At 42.7% G+C, this 24,488-nt stretch overlaps 1 protein-coding gene across 5 annotated transcripts in view; it reads right to left on the reverse strand.

The window, feature by feature from the left end:
• The window catches only part of DROSHA (drosha ribonuclease III), a 108,051-nt gene that overhangs the window by 32,552 nt on the left and 51,011 nt on the right, over positions 1-24,488 (reverse strand). For all 5 annotated transcript variants that reach the window (XM_037063112.1, XM_037063113.1, XM_037063114.1 and 2 more), the window contains 8 exons: positions 22,060-22,184; positions 20,306-20,405; positions 18,794-18,901; positions 12,100-12,207; positions 11,475-11,613; positions 11,066-11,126; positions 3,007-3,066; positions 1,641-1,740 (listed from right to left, as the gene is read on the reverse strand). In XM_037063112.1, coding sequence (XP_036919007.1) covers positions 1,641-1,740; positions 3,007-3,066; positions 11,066-11,126; positions 11,475-11,613; positions 12,100-12,207; positions 18,794-18,901; positions 20,306-20,405; positions 22,060-22,184 — 801 coding nt within the window. The remainder of the gene's footprint in view (positions 1-1,640; positions 1,741-3,006; positions 3,067-11,065; positions 11,127-11,474; positions 11,614-12,099; positions 12,208-18,793; positions 18,902-20,305; positions 20,406-22,059; positions 22,185-24,488) is intronic.

The following is a 24,488-nucleotide window of genomic DNA, read 5'->3' on the forward strand; positions in this document are numbered from 1 at the left end:
AGTCCATGCTGTAGCAACCTCCCACACTTTGTAAATATCCTCCCTAAAACTTTTCAGAAAATAATTATGCAATTCCATTATATCTGAACCTAGAAAGAAAACAATGCGGGAGAGGGGCTGACAGTCTGTTTATTAACAAGTATTTCCAGTGGACATTTATGTGGACTGCCAGGAAGCAGGCTGACAGTTTAATCAACTGAACACTGAGGCAGTTTTAGAGCTGTAGAAGTTTATTCCTTGTGAGGCTGCTAAAACCAAGGTGGTGTATGTGTTGCCTATGGTTTTTCACTAAGGCATCATTATTTCCATTCTCAAATGCCCCGGAAGCTAGGCCAAAGCCTACCGCTGTAGCAATGCTGCTGCTGCTGCTGCTGCTACGTAAAATACAACAACGCACTCTTGCTAACACAAAAACCACGGGATAGAGTTAACCACGTTCTAAATGTAATTAATGCCTTGGCAAGATCAAATTAAGGAGTCAGTCATCGAGTGGGCTTGACATAGTGATTTCTATCAAATTCCAACAGTTATCAAAATTTTTCAAAAAAAAACAATAAAAATTACTTAAGACACAAATCAAGGAAAATTCGCAAAAGCTTTTTCAGTGCATCATCAGGATTAGGGGATTCAAGCCACAGTCCATCCTGCTGTTGAATTCATCCACATTACATTCGTTCATCAATGCAATGGTCTACAGTGAGAATAACGGTAGCAGCCATGAAAGCAGCTAATTCCTTCTAACTCATTTACATGTTTGGGGGATTACTATGATGAACAGGCGTTATGCCAAGCCCTTTATAAACCGAATCATTAACGCAAATGATAATGTCCTATAGTTGTCGCAGCAACTCTGCAAGACAGATACTAATGCCGTCTCCACTGTACAGATGAGAAAGCAGAGGCCTGGAGGAAAGAACAACAATATGCCACGGCCCCCGGTCTGTAAGAGGACAGCGGGGTGGGGACCAAATCCCAAGGGCCAAGGCAAGGGCCTGTGTCCTGCCTGCCATGATTCGTTGTAAGAAGACACTGCCAGAGACAGGAACATCGAGTGAGCTAATGTAGGTAGGCGCCCACCAGGCGTCTGAATTCAATCAAGGGTTCTGCTAGTCACTCAGCCAAGTCAATGTGGCTAGCTGGACAGCTTAACCCCTAAATCTTAACTAATGAGATTTGTAATTTGGGGGGATTCTCAAAGGTCTGTAAAGTACCCCCTATGAATACAAATGGCCTGGAATATTCCATTCAAATCTTGTTAAATTCTGCTTGTTAAAATAAATTAAAAACGTAATACAAAAATGTTACACATAGGAAAATACAAAAAATTTTTCATTTTTTGCTTCTGCTCTCATGTTCCTTTTCCTCAAATGCATAACTATTTATGCACATCTGTCAGATTTTTCTGTCTCTTATCAAGTTACCTCACCATGGAGTTCATTAGCTGCTGGGGAAACTCACAAAGGTAACGGAAGTAATAAGGCTGAATCCTTTAAAACCCTCAAAAAAATCCTTCCTGGTCTTTAAAATATTAAGCCCTTAACACACACTAGCTAAAGAGTTCCTTATTCCAATGCGAACTGCGTGCGCACTGAGGCAGAGGGCGCCAGGTCTCCTGCAAGTGCGCCAGGTGCCGGACGTACCTTCGCTAGCATGGCGAGGTGCTGATTCTGGACAATGGCAGTGCGGTAGGTCGCTAATCCTCCTTCTTCCAGACTCGGAAACAAATAGTACAAGTGGACACTGCAGAAAAAGCACGGGAGTAAATATGTGTCACAACATTTGGCCTGTGGCTCTGAGTCACAGACATGGGCCAGGCACAAAGGACCTATGCAATAGTACAGTGGAGCTGAACAACACGGAAGCATCTGACCGAAAATAACTGAAAGTTAAGTAGAGAGCACAGTGCAGCTGAATGCGCGAAAGCCCAGGCAGCACCACTCACTGGCATTTCCACACTTATTCCTGCTGAAAGGTTTCTCTGAAGCCTGGGCAATCTGTCACACATTGCTCAGAGCAAACCTATCGGATACAAGCTGGGCCTGGAAACAAATACTTTTTTTGGACTGGACTTCGAGCCGCCCGTGAAGAGGAGCCTGGGAAGCCCCAAACAGGGCAGCAGTGGCGGCATATTCTTCACGAGGACAGACAGGACCAGGATCGGAACAGAGAGTGGCACCTGTGGCCGGCAGTGCTGTGAGAACCAGCCTAAAGGGGCTGACTAGGAAAGTGTGGGAGCAGGGAAGAAGGCCCCAACACCAGGAACGCCAGTTTGGGCCACAGCAGCAGCTGGGGTCTCCTCGGGCTCACACCAGTAGATCCACTAAGTCTGTGTAGTCCTACTGTGCGCCCTGAGAGCAGCCTTGGAGAGCAGCCCCTGTGGCTCAGTATGTCCTTTTTGGGAAAAGAAATGACCCAAAGAGAATAAAAATAGCTCAAGACAGTTCCAAGAAAACCATGTGTTATCTCCCTTTAAAGAGAAAGTATGTGAGTATGAAAAAACAAAACACACTTTCCTTCCCCAACTTCCAAATTAAAGACCCTAAAACCATTCCAGGGAGAAAGCACACACACACCCACCAAAATCTCGTCATTAAAATTACTTGTAAGCTTTACTTCCCTAGAGATCAGGAAGAGTGAGAAAGGGATCAAAGACAAATCCTAGAAAATGAAATGACATTTTGAAATATCATCCCTTTCTTTACAAATTGAATAGAAGCTCTGAAGCATCTAGTCCAGGCTAGCTGATCTCTTGTGGCTGTAGCAACTTGAACATAAACTTGACAGGACAGAGACACCAGCCTTTCATCTTGTAATCTTGCTCATTACAGCAACAGTGAGTGTAAGTTATCAGGGCCAGAGCCTCAGGCACATGGCTTTAAGCTCCACAGCGGGCACAAAATACAAGATGTTTCAATGGCTTATTTGGCTAATTACAAAGAAGGCAATGCATTAAGTATGTAACCTACAAAATGCAATTAATGGGGAAAAGCAGAGAAGCCCCCTTACCTGGTCAGAAATTCAACAACAGCATCACCCAGGAACTCCAACCGTTCATTGTGATTAATCCTATAGAAAAAGTTTTAAGATCACTTAAAATAGCATGCATTAACATTCCCTCCCTCCCTCCTCAAAGAAAGAACACAGGAGGGTTAGCTCTTTCAGTAGTGAAAACACCTCATTCTGACTGCCATCTCAGCCTAGCATGAAAGCAAGGGGACGTTCCCTCATACCATGGGGTCCCCAGCTTTCCAACCTAGGGGCTCCCTTCCCTGGAAATCAGATTTCGAGTGAGGCAATAGCACCCTAACAGATGTGAATCTTTCTACATTGCCGCCAGGTAGTCAAGAGAAAGGAGAAGGCATCCTAGAGAGAGACCTGAACACTGATCACTGCAACAGAAAAATCAAGTCATCTGTGGTCCTTCTATTGCCCATGCAGGGCCGACTGAATGCTTGCCACTGATGTCAACTGGATCCTAGACGCCAGGCTCCCCCTTTCACAGTGGGTGTGCAGGTTAGTAACGACCACCAGGAAGGTTTGTAGAAAGGTGCGTTAGGTTTGTATATCGGCGACTTTAGGGGGAAGTGTGGGGTGCCAGTGAAATATCCCTGCCTTGATGGTGCAAGAGATCTTATGGGTGACAGTTGCAGACAAAATGGGTAGCTTCTTAGTTTCTACTGAGCGTCTCCAAAATACCTTAAAATTCATGTTGCTAACTGGAAGGAGGTTACAACCCAGGGGCTGTCACGGTTGAGGTCAAACAGAAGGGAAACCAGCAAAGGAGAAGGACTGGCCAGACAGGTGGGAGGGAAAGGAGGCAAGTGTTATCCTCCGGCCAAGGAGAACGTGTTTCAAGAAGGAAACAGCGGGATGAGAAGAAACAGCTGAGGCCGCTGATGGGCAGTCTCTTCAAGTGGTGGACACAAACCTGATTTGACCAGAGTAGGCTGGGAACTAACTGATTATCTAAAGCCATTAACGAGAAGAATCTGAGTACTCATTTCAGGGCTAGCTGCAGAAAGAGAAAATAGGGGGTCTGGGGCTTTACAATAAGAGGAAACCACAAAGAACGGCGACAATGACGAGGAGGAAAAGAGGGCACACTGAGCCCCTGGGACCTGAGCGGAGAAGGCAAGGGACCAGCCCAGGCCTGAGCGGCCTCCCTGACTCCAGGGCCTTCCTTAAGTCGCTCCGCCATGGACCCTCATGGTCTCGACGAATTCGGGAGCTGACTACTGAATTTGGTTTGAGACCAAAGTCTTGGTTTGACTACCAAGTCTAAACCTTTTGGCGTTCCAGGCCCTTCTTTATATAGTGCATCATTTTATCTGCTTTCAACAGAAACTGAGAACCTACATTGGCCAACACAGCACCATACGAGACACACACGGCCCCTTCTCCCTCGCACGCCCCGGCTCCCGAGTCCTGCTCCTTCCTCAGGTCGGCTGGGGGGCCGCCCTAATCACCGGAGCTCTCAGGGCTGCTGGCTCACCACACCTCCGTCCCCACGCTTACCATGCAGTTAATGACAACGTGACATAACTGTCTCTCACTATCGACAGTTTCATGTGTGCCAGTCCAGTTTCCATACCTGAAGTCTCCCTACAGTTTCAGTATATGTGGAAAAATTTTAAACATTTGTAAATTAAATGACTTCTGGCTACCACATCGTCTACTTGGAGTGTTGAGTTCCATTTTATATTATTTCACGTATCTCCTAAGTAAGTCTATTCTTCTACCCTATCAGTCCTCCACATTTGGGAATTTGAAGAGAAACATAAATGTAATAGGAAAAAAATGGAAAGATGTGAGTCCCAAAGAAGTGATTCTGAACCCTCATTTCAATTTATGGCACTTATGTATATGAAAAAGGCATTCTGGCAAGGCAATGACGGGAAGTGGGAAAAAAAAACAAAGAAAAATTTATGGTGAAGAACTCATAACTTAAAAGTTTACCTAATAAAAGAGAAAGAAAAATTTGTGGCTATGGTGAAGAATTCATAATCTAAACATTTGCTTAAAAGAAAAAGAATGAAATAAAGAAAACAAGCATTAGGCCTTAAAACAGTAGCAAATCTTTTGCTCCTTATCCCATTGTTTATACTTTCTTTAATCACCCCCATTATAAATACTAGCGAGCTCAAAGATGAGATGTTTACTGAGCAGTAAACACTCCATTTGTTTTGGAGAACTGAATCAACAGAGGCATTATGAAATAGAGATGAACTGTAACATTTACACAGCACATTCGGTCTGAGGAATCCAAAGCACTTCACCAAACACAACAAAGAGTCTCCCTGTAACAGCAATCCCTGTAAGGTGTCATTTACTTCACGGAGACCATCTTGGATTTGGGCACAGTCCCAGGGCAACTGCTGGAGTGAAGAGCAGACACAGCCTTTGCTCACTCCGCCTCCTGAGCCCCAGTGGTGACTGGGGCAGCAGAGCTGGGGGAGGCCTCGGGGCTCGGTCAAACCTTCCACCCAGTGCAGGAGTCCCTGCTATTCATTTCGTCTATCTCCCTGGCCAGTGGCCGGGGCGGGGCGGGGTGGGGGGGGTGGGTGTTGCACAGCGGCAAGGGAGGTCACTAGGCTGCCAGATCCCAGACACACAGGGGCCTTGGGTCCCCAGGTAAGCATCTTTGGGATTTAACCTGAAGCTTTTAAATCAGTAAATCCACTCGGTGGAATTCATATATATTCAATGCATGTTGTTACTGTGTTTTTAATGCAAAGTACTTGTGTATAACTGATTTAAAATACACTTGGCAATTATAATCTCATTAAGCACAGACATTAATAAATCATCCATGGGTGTCTTTGTTGGCCCAACAGGTCCTTATACAGTCTGTCCAGCGATGATGCCATCAATCAAAAGAAAACGAGCCAAGGCCACTCGATTCTCTCATTTTTCCATTACCACCAGTCTTCTGATAATACATGGTTACTTAAGTACCACCAAATGCCTAATCCTTCAGGGACCTTTTCTGGGGTAACGTTTCATTGCAATTTTCATGAGTTAAATATATCTGAGATTTAGGTAGTTAAGCAGTAACACTTTTAAAAATGATGGGTGGCACAGTCGCTTAAAATAATGCCATCATAAAAGTTCATTATTCTGTAGTTTTGATAGGTAGATAGGATTTTACCTATTAAGTTTAAGTCTTTGTGACTTTTTGTAAATCCTAGCTGATCCCTAATCAGATTAAGTAAAATACTAACCAGCCATTTAAACCTCTCCTGATGGCTCTGCCTCTGACCGCAATGCTTCTTTTTATTTATTATTATTATTATTATTATTAAGAGGGAAAGGGAAGAAGAGAGGGACAGAAACATCAACACGATAGAGAAACATCACTCATCCACCTGCACCCCGACTGGTGAACCAAACACGCAACCCAGACATGTGCCCTGACCAGGAACCCAACTGGCAACCCTCCAGTTTGCGTGACGACGCCCAACCAGCTGAGCCACACTGGTCAGCGCACCACGACCCTTTCTCATGCCCCAGTTCCCCTATTGCTAGCCAACAAGTAGATAACCTCGGCTGAAGGTAATATAAAGAATGCCATTCTTTCCTTTAATACCTATTTACTGAGGCCCTGCTCTTAGAAAGACACTGGTTGCAAAAGGAAAGAAAAGTTTAAAAGAAAAAACTAAAAGTGTAAGACATTCAAATGCTTACAGTAAATAAATCAGCCCACCGCACGATGCTAATACATGGGATAATAGAATCTGCACATAAAACAGGGGCCTGCAGGGTGTGGACAGGAAGTCACAGGGTTATGGGGCATCCCCCAGGCAGCTGTACAGGACTGTTGCCCTTCAGGAAAGGAAGGCAGTACACCCAACAGTGCAGTAAATACTTCACACCTAACTGGTGTGCATCGAACTGCAAGGAAGGAAAGATGTGCCTGGAAAAGTGGCCTGGGTCTATGTCATGGGTGTTGGGACTGCCAGGTGGGGAGGTTCCAACTTATTCAGTAGGTAAGACTTTACAGAAAGCTTCCAAGCAGGTTACCACTCAGAACTGGACTCAAGGCTCCAGAAACAGCAACATGACAGCTGCAGTGTGGAGGGGAACTGCCAGAGGTGGTCACTAACTGTGCTACGGGATGGGCGGGGTGGTAGGCGTGGTTTCCAGGGAGAGCCCCTCCTCTCAGCCCGCCCCCCCGCCCCCCCCCCTGGCTCTTCCACCTTTCCATTGCCACCAGTGCCAGAAGGAGATTTCCCCCACAACTGACTAGGTTGCTCCATCTCTCCCTTTCTGAAGTCTGAAAGTCTGCGCAAGCTTGCCTGGGGGAGACACAGCACTGACACCCACTGTTTGACAATGCTTGCCTCAAAGGTATGCACACACTTCCAAAGAACAGAGACTACTGTGTCCCACTCTATAATAGCAAACTAAGAAACAAACAGAGGAGAGGGCAAATCGTTGCAAAGTGAACTCAATTATTCAAGTGCACAGAATAAAACTGACCCATGATCCCAAGCAGCCACCAACCAGGGCTATCCTTAGCCCCACAGCAGTCTTGTGAGTATATTTGCTCTTGACCTCCACTGGAACACTGAGCGGAGTCTCCCTTACTCGAAGTTATTTATGTTTACAGCACACTTACCCCACCCTAGCTAGTCAGGCCTCCTGGTGACAGGAGCTTTGTCTTACTGGCCTTTGGATCTCCTACAACACCTACAAACTGCCTCCAACTCAGAAAGCACGGATAAGTGTCTGTTAAGTTACATTCGTATGAAGCTTCCGAAGGGCAGCGGCTCCCAGGCTGCGCCCTGCTGGGGAATGCTGGAGAGCAACCAGGGAGCAGCAGCAGACCGGACCACAGGGGCCAGGAGGCTCTTCCTGAACAGAAACGTGAGTCAACTCTTTATCTGCAGAAAGATCAGAGACACAGCAAGAGACTCTCAATAGAAGCACCAAAGGCCAGAAGTCAAAGGACAAAAGAAATTGTTTATTCTCTGTTGGTGGTATCATTTTCAAAATAGGAACTGCAGAAGGAGCAGTTTCTCAGATACATTCCTTTTGCCACAGTAAGTAAGCCATCTCCTTATAATACAACAAAAGAAAATATAAACCGTGAGGTCTGAAAATGTGACGGAAGACGTAATTAATGGACCAACAGTTGCAGTCGGGGCAGAGGAGACAAAGATCATCCAACCCTGACCTCCTCGACCATTAGGTACCTGCTTTCATTCCATCTGCCAGGGTGTTAATGAACTTATACAGGCCTAGCCCACTTCCTTCCAGGTTCTTCTAAGGCTCAAGGCTGCCCAACATAAGAATATTAACATATGAAAGTATCTTTTAAAATCAAGAAATAAAATAAGGAAAGCTAACATATAAACTTCTCAACCCATTACATAAGGCTGGTATTATTTTATGAAAGCAGACAAAAGCATCACAGAAAATGGAAACTATGGAATTATATCTCTTATGAACACAGACACAAGAATCCTCAACACTAACAAACTAAATTCACAGAATATAAAAAAGACTATAGCCCTGGCTGGTGTAGCTCGGTAGACTGAGCGGGGGCTGNAATAAGGAAAGCTAACATATAAACTTCTCAACCCATTACATAAGGCTGGTATTATTTTATGAAAGCAGACAAAAGCATCACAGAAAATGGAAACTATGGAATTATATCTCTTATGAACACAGACACAAGAATCCTCAACACTAACAAACTAAATTCACAGAATATAAAAAAGACTATAGCCCTGGCTGGTGTAGCTCAGTGGACTGAGCGGGGGCTGCAAACCAGAGGGTCACCAGTTCGATTCCCAGTCAGGGCACATGCCTGGGTGGCAGGCCAGGTCCCCAGCGGGGGCCATGTAGAAGGCAACCACACACTGATGTTTCTGTAACTCTCTCCCCCCTTTCCCTGTCTAAAAATAAATTAAATCATAAAAAAAAAATTTAAAAACACTACATACCAAGATGAAGTAGGATGTACCCTAGGAAAGTGAAGTTGGTTTAACACCCCAAAATTAACTAATACACCATGTGAGTAGGAAAAAATGGGGGGGGAAACCCACATGATTATCTCAATAAATGCAAAAAATCTGACAAAATTCAACACTTTTGTAATAAAAAACATTAATCAAACTAAGAAAAGGTAACTTCTTCAACCTAATAAAAGAGCATCTAAGAAAAACCTGAAGCTAATATCACTCTCAACAAGGAAAGACTGAATGCCTTCCCCTTGAGGTTAGGAAAAAGAAAAATGTCGATTCTCACCACTTCTATTTAATACTGTACCGGAGGCTCTAGCCCAGCAACAAGGTTAAGAAAAGGAAACAAAAGTTACCCATATTGAAAAGGAAAAGTAAATTATCTCTATTTGCAGGTGATATGATCATATACACAGAATACCCCAATAAATACACTGAAAACCTACAAAGGTCACAAACTTGCGCACCAAAGTTGCACGATACAAGCTCAATATATGAAAATCACTGCATTTCTCATATACTTGCAAGGAACAATCTAAAAATGAACTTACGAAAGCAATTCCACTTATCGCAGCACCAAAAAGAATAAAATACCTAGGAGTACATTTAGCAAAAGGTGTACAAAACATATTCTCTGAAAACTATAAAACATTTTTGAAAGAAACTTAAGAAGACAAATAAATAAAGACACCCAATGGTCAAGGATCAGAAGATTTAATATTAAGATGGTAATTGTTCACAAATTCATCTACAAATTCAACACAATCCCTATCAAAATCCCAACTGTGACTTTGGATTTCGGGAGGTTTTTTAAACATGACACCAAAAGCACAAACAACAAAAGAAACAGAAAATTGGATGTTTGTGCTTTAAGGGACATCATTGAGAGCATGAATAAATGATCCACAGAATGAGAAAAATTTTGCAAATTATTTATCTTATAAGGGACTTGAATCTAAAATATATAAAAATGATTATAACTCAGCCCTGGCTGGTGTAGCTCAGTGGACTGAGCGCGGGCCTGCGAACCAGACAATCGCAGTTCGATTCCCAGTCAGGGCACATGCCTGGGTTGCAGACCAGTTCCCAACAAAGGATGCACAAGAGGCAACCATACACTGATATTTCTCTCCCTCTCTCCTTTCCTTCCCCTCTAAAGATAAATAAATAAAATCCTTAAAAAAGTGATTATAACTCAATAATAAAAAAGAACTAATTAAAAATGGGGGAAAGACCTGAATAAGTATTTCTCCAAAAAAACATTATACAAATGGCTAACAAGCACATGAAAAAAGATGTTGTTCAACGTGATTAGCCATCAGGGAAATTCAAACCAAACCACGATGAAATAACAGTTCACACCCAGAAGGATGGCTGGCATCAAAAGGACAGGTAATAACAAGTGTTGGGAAGATGTGAAGAAACCAGAACCCCGATGCACTGCTGCTGGGAAGATAAAACGGGACAGCCATTTTGGAAAAGAGTCTGGCAGTTTCTTAAAAGGGTAAAAAGAGTTAGCGTATGACCCAGTGATTCCAACCCCTGGAAGGAAAATCAAAACACATGTCCACACAAAAATCTACACCCAAACATTCACAGTAACACCATACTAACTGAAAAGCAGAAACAACGCAAATGCCACTAACTGATAAATAACTAAATAAAATGTGGTGTAACCACACCATGGAATATTAAAAGGAAAGGAAGTATTGATACATACTGTAAAATGGATAAATCCTGAAACGGTTATGCTAAATAAAGTAATCCAGTCACAGAGGATACAGCACACATCACAGTACTACTGATACAAAAGTCATCTCTCAGGAGAGACAAATCCACAAAGATTGAAAGTAGTGGCTGTGCAGGGCTGTGCGGGGCTGTGCGGGGCTGTGTGGGGCTCAGGGAAACGAGGAGTGACCATTAACAGGCCCAGGGTTTCTCTTAAGGGTGACGAAATGATCTAAAACTAAGGAGTGACCACAGCGGCACAAACCGTGGTGACCACACTAAGAACCACTGAACTGTACACTTTAAATCGGTGAATTGTACACTATTTGAATTACATCACAACAAAGCTGTTATTAAAAAACCTACTTTACCTTGAGGGAGTTGGGTCATCTTGGCCAAGGCGTGACATAATATTTATTAGGGTGTTAATTCCTATTTTTAAAAGAAATGCACAAGTAAATACTGTTAGAAGCATCCTAGGCCATGATATGACATGTAAAATGAAAATTAGCTCACTCTGATTTGATTTTTTTTTAAGTTTTATATCTGCATACATACAAGTTTAACAAACTTGGTTCCTTAAAGCACTTGATAAAAAAAAGAAATTTTTCCAAAAAATTCATCCACCCTTATTACAATGCTCTGCTCAAAGCAAATGTTATTTACGGGTCAAGACGCAAAGTATGAGAGGGTGGAACAGTCACCAGGGAGCCAGGCCTGGTGGAGATTTCCTTTGCAACTGAGAGCACAGGCCAAAATCCCAGAGTAGAAGCCACATACCTTTTTTCCGCATGTGCATGTGATGAACTTTTCTATCTCCATACTTGGGCTGCCGAATTCCACAGTTAGACAAAGAATTCCTGGCATGGTCAGGATTCATTCCAAAATTTAAGTGATGACTCGGGTGAGTCATGGCCAGCTAAAATTTCAATGAAATTAAGTTCAGTCTTAAAAATCCAGCACAGAAGCGCCCCCTGTTTATCATCTCAAACGAAACAGGAAAGACATCTGTCTATCCAGTCAGTGGTCTCTCTATCTCATCTCCTCCCGTGTCAAATTTCCAGAGTTCTGGGGCAAGCCCTCTTCTGAAAATAAATCTAAAAACCCACATCTTTCAGGGGAAAGTTAGAGTACTCAAGACCAGAAAAGAGTCATAAAGAAGGAAAAACCGTAAGAAGGCGCTCAGATATAACAGGCAAATTTTTGTTTTAGTTTATTTCCTTAAGGGCAGCCTCAAAACACAAAGTGAGAGAGAGGATCTGAAAGTGGCAACCAGAGTGGAGGAGAGATGTTTCTGAACATCGCCGTCATCTCCCAGGACAGAGGACGCGATGCTCCCTGTGAAACCTGCACGATGAACAACTCCCACCTTGTTATCACGTGTGTACAGGGGAGTGATCCTTACCTGTAACAGACAGCGATCTTGGAAAGTATATCCTATCAACTTGTCAAGGTGCATCAGGCATTGGTGGTAGCGAATATGATGAGTCAACACGGGTAGCATCATTGCATGCTAAGAAAAAAAATTTGAACATTTTTAACTCTATAAAAGCTTTAAAAATGCAACAAACAAGAGCCATTTTCACAACACAAATCCCACGTCACTGAGTCCCCACAGTGTGCCGGCTGCAGGGAGTCCTGACGAGTCACCTACAGACTTAGCTGTTTAGGGACCAGAATGCCCGGGTCCAAAACTCCAGCTCTGTCACCCACAGACTGTGGGACTCGGGGAGAGTTATTTTACTTCTCAGCCTCAGTTTCCTCACCTGTAACAACGGGAAAATCAGCATAGCTACTTCCAAGGACAGTTCAAAGGATTAAATAAGCAACTACAAAAAACTGCTCTACAACAAGCCCCAGCAGCTCTCAGGCAAGTACAAGTTCTGTCTTCCTCATCTGCTTGAATTCAAATGGGAATGGCTTAGGACTCACCAATTCTGACACTCTGTCATGGTCAAGCTCTTGGGAATCTAAGGAATATGACTCTTTTACCTCAAAATGCCCCTGCACATGTACATGCAAAAGCTGCATGCCATTTTAATGTGCTCACAACCCCCTGAAGCCCATCACTATCCTTTAGGTAAGGCCTCAGCCAGACGACCTTCAAAGGCTCTTCCAGCTTTCACACTTAATGTTATAACATTTCAAGGGCGACTTTTATAAAATCACCAATACAGTTAAGGCACCTAAGAACACAGAACTTGTACTTTTTTGTTTCAATCACTTTTCATTTCACTATAGATTCCTCATTGGGAGATAATTTCATGAAAGGCATATCTTTCTCTTTTCTTTAATAACGTTTCCCTAGAATTCAAGAGAATAGAGTCGTTCTTGTTCATCAGAAGCTGGAGGATGGGCACAGCCCACGGAATGACTGACATATGCTTTGTATCTTTTTAGTCTTCGAAATATTTTAAGCTGGCATTGTTTAAAAATACATGCAAATGGGTTTGCTTGAAACTATAGAAATCAGTTTCTTGTATTATTAACTTAAAAAGATTAGTTCGCCAAACAGAATTTCTATCAAGAGAATGTCCTTTTTTCCCATTCAGTTCAAAAACACATACTGAGTCCCTCCATGTGCAAAGCTTACAAGAGCTACACAGAGAAAAAGGTGGAGACACTATTTTTGACCACGAGGGCTTTCCATAGACATGGCATTATGATTTGACGTATTGGCAGTTTGTCCACTTTGTTTTTATAAGTGCTGTATTTAAAAAAAACAAAAAAAACTGTCTTTAAAAAAAAAGACAATACTATGGAAGTGTGTGGCCAAACAACGTGGTTTTGCAGGCATCTAAATTGCACACAGCTCACAAGAGCTGATGCTACAACCCAAGGTGTGCAAGTCATGGAGATGACACAGTACAGCTATCTTCCTAAACATGAACTCAAACTGGCGAGTTATTTATGTTTAATACTTTCAGTGAGAAACCATTACCTGTCAAAAAAAAAACCAAACCACCATCTTTAGAGTAGTCTGATGATTAGAAAATTATTATAACATTAAGCCCAAATCTGTCTCCTTATTCCTCGGAATCTGGTTCTACCACTGGAGACAAAATTAAAAATTAAAAATTGGCAAGGTCCCCACGTCTTCTCTTGCCTAACCTGAGTCTTATTTCCCGAACCTTTACTCATGCGAAACAGCTTGGAGTCCCTTCACCGCTTCCTCTAAACTTGCTCCAGACATCATGGGAAGGTACATATGACCCACGTCCATCCTGTATCCCAGACAACTGAGTCTTACTATTACCTACAAGACTGTTATAATCACAAGTTCAGCTTTTAAAATTATCGATCTCTGCACTATTGCAATGCATGCGATCACTGAGCATCTTTCTGTCCTCCTCTAATTCACATCTGACAACTGCTTTCATTTTTAAAAAGTTCCCCTGGAAGATTGTGAGGCAATGGCAGCGTGTAGTTTTAAATCTATTCAAATGCCCTCATCAAAATAGGGCAACCAGAGTCGCAAACTAGACTTACGAACAATATATACACAAAACTAGAGGACAAAGCATCCCCATGACCGTCTAAATAAGGGTCTGTGAGGACGAAGACCTACGTGGTCTAATCGTGTGTGAGAGAGAAAAGACAGGGAGGGCAGCAGGGCTCCTGAGGACCCTGAGCGCGGAAGAACCCCAAAATTATCAACGTGCATTCACTGCAAGTGTGACCAAAACTGGAGACGGGGCTGCAGAATCCAGTTTGCTGGGTATGGACAGCCTAACAGAGAGCTAAGTGAGAAGAGGCATCAGAAATTCAAGTACATGGCAAAGACAAGACTGAAAACTTTAACAATTTTCATCCTGGAGCTTACTGCTTGCATAGGCATGGTGTTTACTCCCATATTTAAGAACTACCACCTTCCAACATCCAAATTATAGGGGTACCAGAAGGGGAAGAGGAAGAGCAAGAAGTAGAGAACTTATTTGAACAAATAATAAAGGAGAACTTCCCCAATCTGGCAAAGGAAATAAACTTCCAAGAAGTCCAGGAAGCTCAGAGAGTCCCAAAGAAGCTGGACCCAAGGAGGAACACACCAAGGCACATCATAATTCCATTAGCCAAGATTAAAATGAAGGAGAGAATCTTAGAAGCAGCAAGAGATAAGGAGACAGTTATGTACAAAGGACTTCCCATCAGACTATCAGCTGATTTCTCAAAAGAAACCTTACAGGCAAGGAGGGGCTGGAAAGAAGTTTTCCAAATCATGAAAGACAAGGACCTACATCCAAGATTGCTCTATCCAGCAAAGTTTTCATTTAGAATGGAAGGACAGATAAAGTGCTTCTCAGATAGCGTCAAGTTGAAGGAGTTGATCATCACCAAGCCATTATTTTATGAAATGTTAAAGGGACTTATCTAAGAAATAGAAGATAAAAAACATGTATAGTAAAATGACTGCAAACTTACAATTACTGACAACCACACCTAAAATAAAAACAAACTAAGGAAACAACTAGAACAGGAACAGAACCACAGAAATGGAGATCACATGGAGGGGTAGCAATGGGGAGTGGGTGAAGGAGAGTGGGGGAAAGGTACAGAGAATAAGTAGCACAGATGACTGGCAGAAAATAGACAGGGGGAGGGCAAGAACAGTATGGGAAATGTAAAAGCTGAAGAACTGAAGACACATGGACATGAACTAAAGGGGGGAATGCGGGTGGGAGAGGGTGTGCAGGGTGGAGGGGAATGAAGGGGGAAATGGGACAACTGTAATAGCATAATTAATAAAATATATTTTAAAAAATAAAAGCAATGAAAAAATTTCCTCTGGTGAGGATAAAAAAAAGAATTACCACCGTTCTGGAACAAGGAACGGTATAAATAAACATAAATTTTAAAATGATATAAATAAATAAACATCAAACTATTCACGCAAAAACACTCACTTTGAGCCAACAGTCATCTAAGTTCATTTCCCCGGCCATTCTCCCCTAAGTCACATTCACCTCACTTTAGGTTTCTGCATTTAAATTTGAGCTGGGCTGCTCCTATGTGGTGAATGAGCTGCTGAGTAACACCTCCAATTCTCACAGGGCCGCGTTTCTATATGTTGATGTTTTCAGCTCAATGTAGGTAACAGTTTGCTTTCACACCTCCCCAAATATTCACAGATGGGGAAGTAACATTCAATATGTTGAGATAAATAAACTGATACTTCATCTGTTCATCTAAGGTGGAGGGCTACAGAATGATTCCAGGATGATTTGATTTTGGTGCATAAGGAACTATTTCACCAAAACACACGGAACTTTATAGTTTTGTTGTTGACTTTAATAGTCCACACCCCCTGTCCCCACCTCCCTATCACCGCCATTGTGCTCAGATTTCTTTCTCTTCTGCTTTTATCAACTTCTCAGATAGCTGGCTTCCTCACACTTTCATTCATTAATATGCAGACTTTAAATAAAAAAAAACATAAAGCAATTCCTGTATTCAGTCTATGAACTCACGGTCAGCAATTTACACTCTTTATCAAGTCACTTATATGTGAGGATAATTTTACTCAAATCTTATTTAAAATTCCATTAGGAGGATTGGAGAATGTAATGTGAACCCAGAGAAAGAGGACATCTACTAAGAAAGGATCCTGGTGGCTGAGTGGGCTCAATTTTTTTTTAAAGGAGCCTAGCAGCCATTTCTACACAGGGGCCTCTAACACTAAACTAGTTGCACTCAGGGAGAGATCTGCACTGAAAGGTCTGCCTGCCTGCAGTGTGCTTCTGCCACCTGAGCCAGCCCTTATAAAAGACTCCCTGCAATTCTACTTCAACCAATAGGACTGAAGCTTTCCCCATCTAATCAGAGCTGTGCAGCTCCAACCAACTAGAAAGGCTCTACTAGGACCAATCGGGACAGTGACTTTTAGACCACTCAAACTGCAGGTGAGTTTGGAGGCCTCATTTGCATGAGAACAAACTAATCAGGGCCCAGGGACAGGAATTTCTGTCCACAGAAGCCAGGTACCCTCTGGCTCTGACAGCGCACTTGCCCTTTCCACAGAAGAGTGAAGACCATGTCTCCCTGGCTGAGCTGAAACACGGGAGGCGTCTCGCTAGAGCAGACTGGCACAGAACTGAGCAGCCCCAAGCGCAGCAGAGACGACCAGCGCAGCACCAAGCAGAGTGTCCAGGAGCGCGGCAGACCATCGAGGGGCAGAGCGGAGCTATGGGGGAGGGGCCTGGCCCCAGGCTGCCTGGCGGCCATGCTGCTTTCACAGCTGCTGCGTCACAGTTGAGCTGTTTTGCACTGAATAAAGTTTCCTTCTTCACTACAGGCAAACTGGAAATTCCTGCTGGCACTGAACTGGTTGACAGTAAGCATGGCTTCTAGACAGATACAGTTGTCTTGGGAGAATGAGAGTCCTATAGAGGAGGGAACTATTATCGGATGGAGAAGTGTTCACCTTTGTGTGAGTCTTCATCAGCATCCAATTCCTCTGACCTGTTAGTCAAAGAAAGCCATTGAGGGCTCTGCCTATCGACCGCCAGACAGAAGGTATAATACACAGAGAGAAGGTCCCCTCGTCCTCAGGCTCCTTCAAACCTCGCTGAGGACCCGGACGAGGACATCTGTGATACACCCGAGGGACACAAAATGAGGACCCGGACAAGGACATCTGAGATACAGCCAAAGGACACACAACTGCAGGGGCACAGAGCATTCACCTGACACCCTGACTTGTTTTACCAAGAGAAAGGGACAAAAGGACTGAATGCTTTTTAAAAAATTACATTTCATGGAAGAAACAAAGTAGGCCCCCACAGGATTTTCTTATAAAACAAAAACTCCAAGTTAGAGAATCACCATACTAGAAGGCCACTAAGGTCCAGGCCAGTTCCTGGTGCTCCACAATTTTAGGGTGTCCCTAAACAATCACCTGGACTTATCACAGAGGTCACCAGATTTTAAGCAGACTGTTTAACATTCTGCTCACTATTCTTACGGTGTCTACCTTAGGATGATATTACGTTGGATTCGGACAAACACTAGCAAACAGGAAAATCAGGGGATACGGCTTCAAGTAGCCCTCAGAATTGACAGAATAAGGTATTCACTTCTGAAGGTACTTAGAGAAAAAAAAACCGGTCAATTGGCAAAATAACTGGAGACCTGGAGGATGGGGCCGGGCACCACTGCAGGTGATTATTCTCAAACTATTTAGCAGCACGGCATCAATAGCAGTTCATCTTAAAACAAAACTACTTAGCTTTGGACATCACATGGCAAATGAATTGCACAGCAATACCTTTAATTATTGGATTAAATCCCACTGTTCAATATAATAATTAAATGCCAACATTGATTTTTTTCTTAAAAACCCATTATGATGAAATGAATACCTAAGAGTGTCTGAACTTATTATAATATATGCTACCACCAAAACAGATAAGTGGAAGGCTGGAAAGAATTCTTCAAAACGCTAAACACAGCAAATCACATTACCTGACCCCAACCTTTACTGTAATTCCCACGAAGCGCAGCCAGTATTAATCATAACAAAAAAGCAGGTGAAGAGTCAAAGAACATGCTGGGCGTGGGGGATCTCTGAGCTGGTGTAAATTCCACCCACAGGCAAAACAGAGATGCTTAACGCTTATTAGTGAGTTGAGCATACACATCTGACACGTTCCACTACTGAGTTCATCTAACGAAAAAATACTGTCATCTGGCCCAAATATAAAATTTACACTGACTCTATTCATTAATGCCTTCAGTCCTCCGCAGCGTAGGTTTGAGTCTCAGGTCTGTAAAGCCTGCACACGCGGCCTCCGGGAGTCTGCCTGCAGAGTGCCAGAGCGCCTCTTTGCCGAGCACCTCCACACGGGCTGCAGCTGGGGTGCGTCTCCCCTACCCTCTCACTGTGCATGAGGGTGTGCACACCCACGGACCCAAACCAGGCAATACCAAACAAAGCTGACAACAAAAACGAAACCCAGATGATACAAAACAATTTATGTCTGGCATCCCATTTAGCTACAAGATGGTATGTTCCATAGCCACTTCTCCCAAGCAGCAAAATGGCAGGGCCAGAGGGTGCTGGAGGAGAGGCAGAGGTACGACTGTGTTCTCAGAAGCATCGTTACCTGACAGACATCAGAACGGATGCCGGTCTTCCAGAAGCCCTGGCTGCTCAGCTCCACTGTCACCTCTCGCCTCATTGTGTTCTTCTGCCGTATTTTCTGGAGTGCTTCCTGGAAAAGAACTCAGTACCATGAGCAGCCTGGTGGTCGTAAAGCAATGCTAAGTCAGACATCAAGCACCAGAAAATAAGCTAGATTCATTTGCTATCACTTTTACATTCAGATATTCGAACCTCTTCAGGCCAAATTACAATAATTTACTCAAAATGAAGGCCAGAATGCTCAAAGCCTTGGGGTAACTAGATAAGAAAAAATCTAAACTTAATCTACCATTCTGGCAAGTTCAAATTAAAAATGCCCTTTCACTGATTAAAAAAAACAACCCACAATGTGCAGTGTTTGGGTTTTGAAATCAGCATGTAAAAATTATAATTCTGTCAAGCCTTATGACAAGCATTTACATCTAAGGAAGGCAATCAGTAAATTAACCTGCAATCCACATAATTTTCAAAGTTGTTTTCAAATTTGTCAGCCCATTACAAAAACAAGCCAAGGTACATTTTATTAAATTAAGACAGTAATCCAAAACTTTTGCAAGACATAATCAGGAACCGACTCTCCTTTTACTGCCTTTCAAATAATTAATCATAAAAGTATGTTTAAACACGAATGCTTATTCAATAACAATCTCATAGGAACCTGTAATAACAAAGGAGTCACCACCACCATCCTAACCGATCCAAGTGGAATGGAATCTGTCAGGAGCCCACACAACAGCCTCTTCCGCTGGGTACGGCAAGAGGGGGAATACCGCAATCAGCCTCTCTCAGCCCTGCCCCCCCCCCTTCATAACGAAGCCGACTGGCTCAAGTCACAGTAAGTGACAAAGCCAGAATTCCAACATTTTTCCCAGCTTCAAAGCCTTGCTCTCATACCACCAAGCAGAATAAGACCTCATTGAGACAAAATCTATTCTGATACCAAATTCAGTTACTCTCAAAATGATAACTAAAACATAAGTGACCCAGGAATATAAGGATAATACCCATTAATAGAGAAATGTGGAATGTAGGACATAAAACCCTACAAGATAAATTGACCTGACTAAACTGATAGATGTATAGAGAATAATCTTTTACAACCTTAAGACCAAGAAATCTGCAAAATACCCAAAGTTGTATTATGCGCAGTCTAATTAATGATAAAAAGCTGACCCGCTAAGTTTTACACTTTAGTTTCTATAAAAGATATATTTACTCCCAATGATAGCAGTCCATTAAGAAACAATCAAGAAAAAAAGGAAAAGAAACTATCCTTTTTAGGAGGAAAAAATGGCTCCCTAGATACAAATAAGATAAAAAATCCCTCAGCATGCTAACGTGAGGAAGGGAGTAAAGTACGCTATTTTGAAAGTATTTTCTATCTTACTCTAGAAGCGCGGTGCCACACGACAATCCTGAAATAAACCTGAAGTGCGTCATCGCTGATCACAGAAAAACAGGGTAAAGCACCCACCTCCCTCTGTGCTAGCTTCTGTTTGTCCGTTTGCTTGACCTTGGGACTATTTGCGAGGAGGTGGCGAAGTTTCACATAACTCTTCCAGAGCTTCTGGTACCTAAGGAAAAGGACAGACACATCGTGAACAAAGAGAAGGCAAACCGGGAGCCCACTAAAGCCAGGTGTTTAAACAGGCCTGTTCAATCACAAATCACATTATTTCGAGTATCATAATGGCAGCACACCTTCCTTCATTCTAAGGAAGAATATGGTCTGGGGGTGCTGAAGGTCAGGATGACCAGGAGTCATCTGGAACTTAGTTCCTAACTTGACTATTGCATATTTGGGTTGCAAATGAGGTGTCACTGTATGGATGAAATCTCTGGAAAGAATTCCAAAGGAGACATACAAAACCAAGAGAAACATGTGCCATTTCTCGTTTGATCTTTTTGAAAGTAACACATTTTATTTAAACATGTACTTTCTGGTGCTTGTTGAGAGAAAGACCCCTCACTCAATAAGGATACTGTCTGTCTCTGAACTGCCTACACTGACGGTACTAGCTGGAGAATATTACAAAAGAACACCCCATCCGTGCCAATGCCCAAGCTACATGGCTGCATCCATTCTTCCACTGGGGAGGAAACAAGACAAATGGTGCACACCAATATGGATATACCGTGACACAAGCACGCGCACACTGGGAGCCGAGTGTGTGAGACCCTGGGTCAGTCTAAAGGAGACCGCGCAAGCGTCCTGGGAAGTATGAGAACACGGAGCCCTTTATCGATTCCCATTCCTGCCTTCTGAGTCCATGAGAGCCTAATCACATTCTACTAACATTTTTCTGACAAGAAGCCACTTTCAAAGTATATTTTTGTTGTCATCTTGAAACTGCTTCTGTCATTGAAACGGCTCCTTTCTCGGCCTCAGCTGGGTCTTTCCTTTCTGATAACAATTTCTTAGAGAATGGAGGAAAGAAAGGAGTACTTACACAGTGCCTGGGTCACTGCTTCATACTTTTATCCAAAGAGGGGAAAAAAAGAACAAAGCCCTTTAGCCTCTTCTAATATATATTAGCCAGAATTGTATTAGCCAGAAAATATCCCATGCCCCTTTCTCCCAGTACGAATGCTTTTAAAAAGAAGTTAATCCAGGAAAATGTTTGTTTAACCAGGTAGGAAATTCAAACTCTCCAGAAGAAGATAACGGTGCTACGCCCAATCCCACACAGCCTCCTCTTCTCCCAAAAGACACTGACATGCCAGTCAGAAAAACCCCCGTGTGGAAAGAAACACCAACTCTGAAAGTCAGAAGTCATGGCTCCTCCTTCGAACACAACCCTTCACTCTGCATGGGGTCTTGAGCTCTTATTAAGATGCTCCAAAAAACAGAACTCTGCATAAATTTAGCAGTGCTAGGAACCACATGGTGCTACTCTCCGCTAGAGGACACTGGAAAAATAAAAATAATAATAAGCATTATAATGACGAATAAACGAAACGCTCCTTATAGGTTAAAAACATACAGGACTCTTGTTGACCACGATTGCCAAGGATAACCTATTGAATAATAACTTCCTCCAGTCATAGATGTAGAAGAAATAACTCTTCAGGAGCTACCAAAACTTGTTTCATGTGGTAACGGCAATTTGGAAACATGACTCATTAACTTTTTACAAAGGAAAACATCTACTCAAGGGTATTCTTCTGCTGATTCTGCTGTTAGTAGAAGGTGAGATTGGCGAAGACAAACACCGAGAAATATCTTACTGTGGGTCTCCTGCATAACTCAACTGTGCAGGGCGTATCCCAAAGTGAACGATAATTGGAAAAGTGATCACATCAGGGTTGAACTGTTCACGATCCAGTTGATCGATGCGGACAGAGCTTGGTTTCTACAGAGAAAAATCAAAGCCATTTATTCCCAGAAGAAGTCTTTAAGTATTGACTTTAACCTAAGCAGGAAAGAAATTAATCGGATTTTTTCTAGGAAAGCCTCATCCCCAAAGGGAAAATGTCATTTAAACCTTTTAATCATAGCAGTTATACTATATAAAAACTGTAATGTCATCCCTGTAAATGAGTCTGTGCCATTTGGCATAATGAACAATGATCTTGTCCTTTTTTGCAGTCCACACAGAAACCTTTAAAAAATTCAACTTTTAAAAGGACACCTAGTCAGATATAACTTTTCCTTCACCTCTCCAAAGGCACAGGGGAAGGATTCCGCATCACAGAGAAGAGATATGCTGGCTTACTCTGCTTTCACTTCACATTTCAGATGGATAGCTTGTTGCTACCCAGGACGCACACACAGACAGATATGCCTCTATGTAATTGTTTCCCGTTAGTTCTCTGTGCACCTTATGTATCCTTTTAATCCCACATCTTTAAATTAGAAGGTATGGTAATACAAGGCCAAATGGTTAAGCTTCTCTTATTATGTCCATGTAGGCCATTTTTAATTTTAATAGAGAGTCTCATGGGTTTTTCTTCCAAGTCTAATAAAGGAAAAAGTGAACAGTGCGTTTCTTCTTGAGTTACTAAAATATGAGGAACCATTTGTAAAATACCTTTTAGTCTGAAAACTTAAGTTTGTAAAAAGATGGTAAAATCATGGAGAGAATGTTTTAGCAACCTTCTTGCTTAAGGACTCTCTGGGCAGTCCCTAATAAGAAAGTAAATTCTTACTAGGAGACTGTGGGACCTTTGGCTCACTCAGCTGCTTTAGACCAAAGAGGACAGATCTGATCCTCATGGAGGCCAATAAGCTTCATTCTGTCGCACAGCAATGACCAATAACTGGAGTCTGGTTGGTGGCCTGGACTCCCCGGGACAGAGGAGTTGCAATATCAAAAGTGGGAAAGCCCCCAGCAGCTGGGACCAGCTGGTTACATGATCCACAACTGCACCCCAGTTACCACCTGACAAATTCAAGTAGGTGACAAAAATGAACGGGTCGGTGTCAACTCATCCAGAGTAGTTTAAAGACAATTTACATTTAAGTTTTTAAAGGATATTTAAATGTTATTTAATCAAAATAAATAACTAGCCTATTCACTAGCCTCTTCGAAAGTTGACCTCTGGTCTCAAAATTAACAAAGAGAAGACCTCGGTCACAGACAGCCTGATACAAAACTGTACGAATGCCTTGTGCGGTGACAGCTCGCTCTCCAGGTCTGAGAGTTGCCTGCAGTAGCCTGTGCATCAAAGCAGCGAGGTTCCTTTTTTAAAAGAGGAAACACACAACTGAAAAATGCTAGTGAATTATTCACGTTTCCATGACTTTACACCATGCTATGATATCGAGGAAATGGTGATTTGAAATATCTATAGCATCTCTAAATTTACACAGGTGGAGGAGGGGAACGAAGTAAGTTCTAGAATTTGGCCACACCCTACAATATCTATCATTCCATCCTTGCAGAAGAATAAAAATCCTTCTTACTAACGACCACAGTTTCTCTGGCAGACACAAAGTGCCAAGAGAGGGAGATTCTTTTCAGTTCTGTATCAATCAAGTACTTAATGTAACCATAAGGGCTTGAAAATTTAATAAATTCCCCGATATTCTTGCCGTTGGGTGACCTTCCAAAGCAAGTACTGAAGAGGAGAGAGTTGGCGCCATGCATACTCTGCCTTACTCTCAGAATAATGAAAGATGTTTGAATGCTACCAGGTTTTCAGGATACTTTCCTCCTTTAAACATATTTGTAGGTAAGAATGAACTTTGACATGTCCCAAAGCCTGACATCCAAATTTACCTTTCTTAATTTATTTCCAATTACTTTCCAACACAAACTTCCCATCCTGACTAACCTGGTTTCCTCAGCATCTTCAAACTGGCCACACACCATGCCATGCATGTACACTTAACCATGCCAATAACATGCAATTTCTCGATTCCTTAGAGACCTCACTATGGGCTTTCCTGGCGGGCTTTTTTACGGACTGGCCCACAGATTCATCACAGACCCCTTCTGCATGGACATGCTGTGAGACCACACCTGGATAAGAGTCACAACCTACACACCTCACTAGCACCAGCTCACAGAGCTGCCCCTCAGCGACGAGCTGAATGATGATCAAGGTCGTGGAGTAAATGTCCTCTATGCCATTGGCTCAATAACAACCAATGAATGAATGAGAAGCACCGGGGGATTTTTTTCCTTTTTAACTACAGATCCTTAGGCCTCCCT

This window comes from Sturnira hondurensis, unplaced genomic scaffold (genome assembly GCF_014824575.4).
Source record: "Sturnira hondurensis isolate 20B ecotype Veracruz unplaced genomic scaffold, ASM1482457v3 Scaffold0014384, whole genome shotgun sequence".
Taxonomy (NCBI): domain Eukaryota; kingdom Metazoa; phylum Chordata; class Mammalia; order Chiroptera; family Phyllostomidae; genus Sturnira; species Sturnira hondurensis.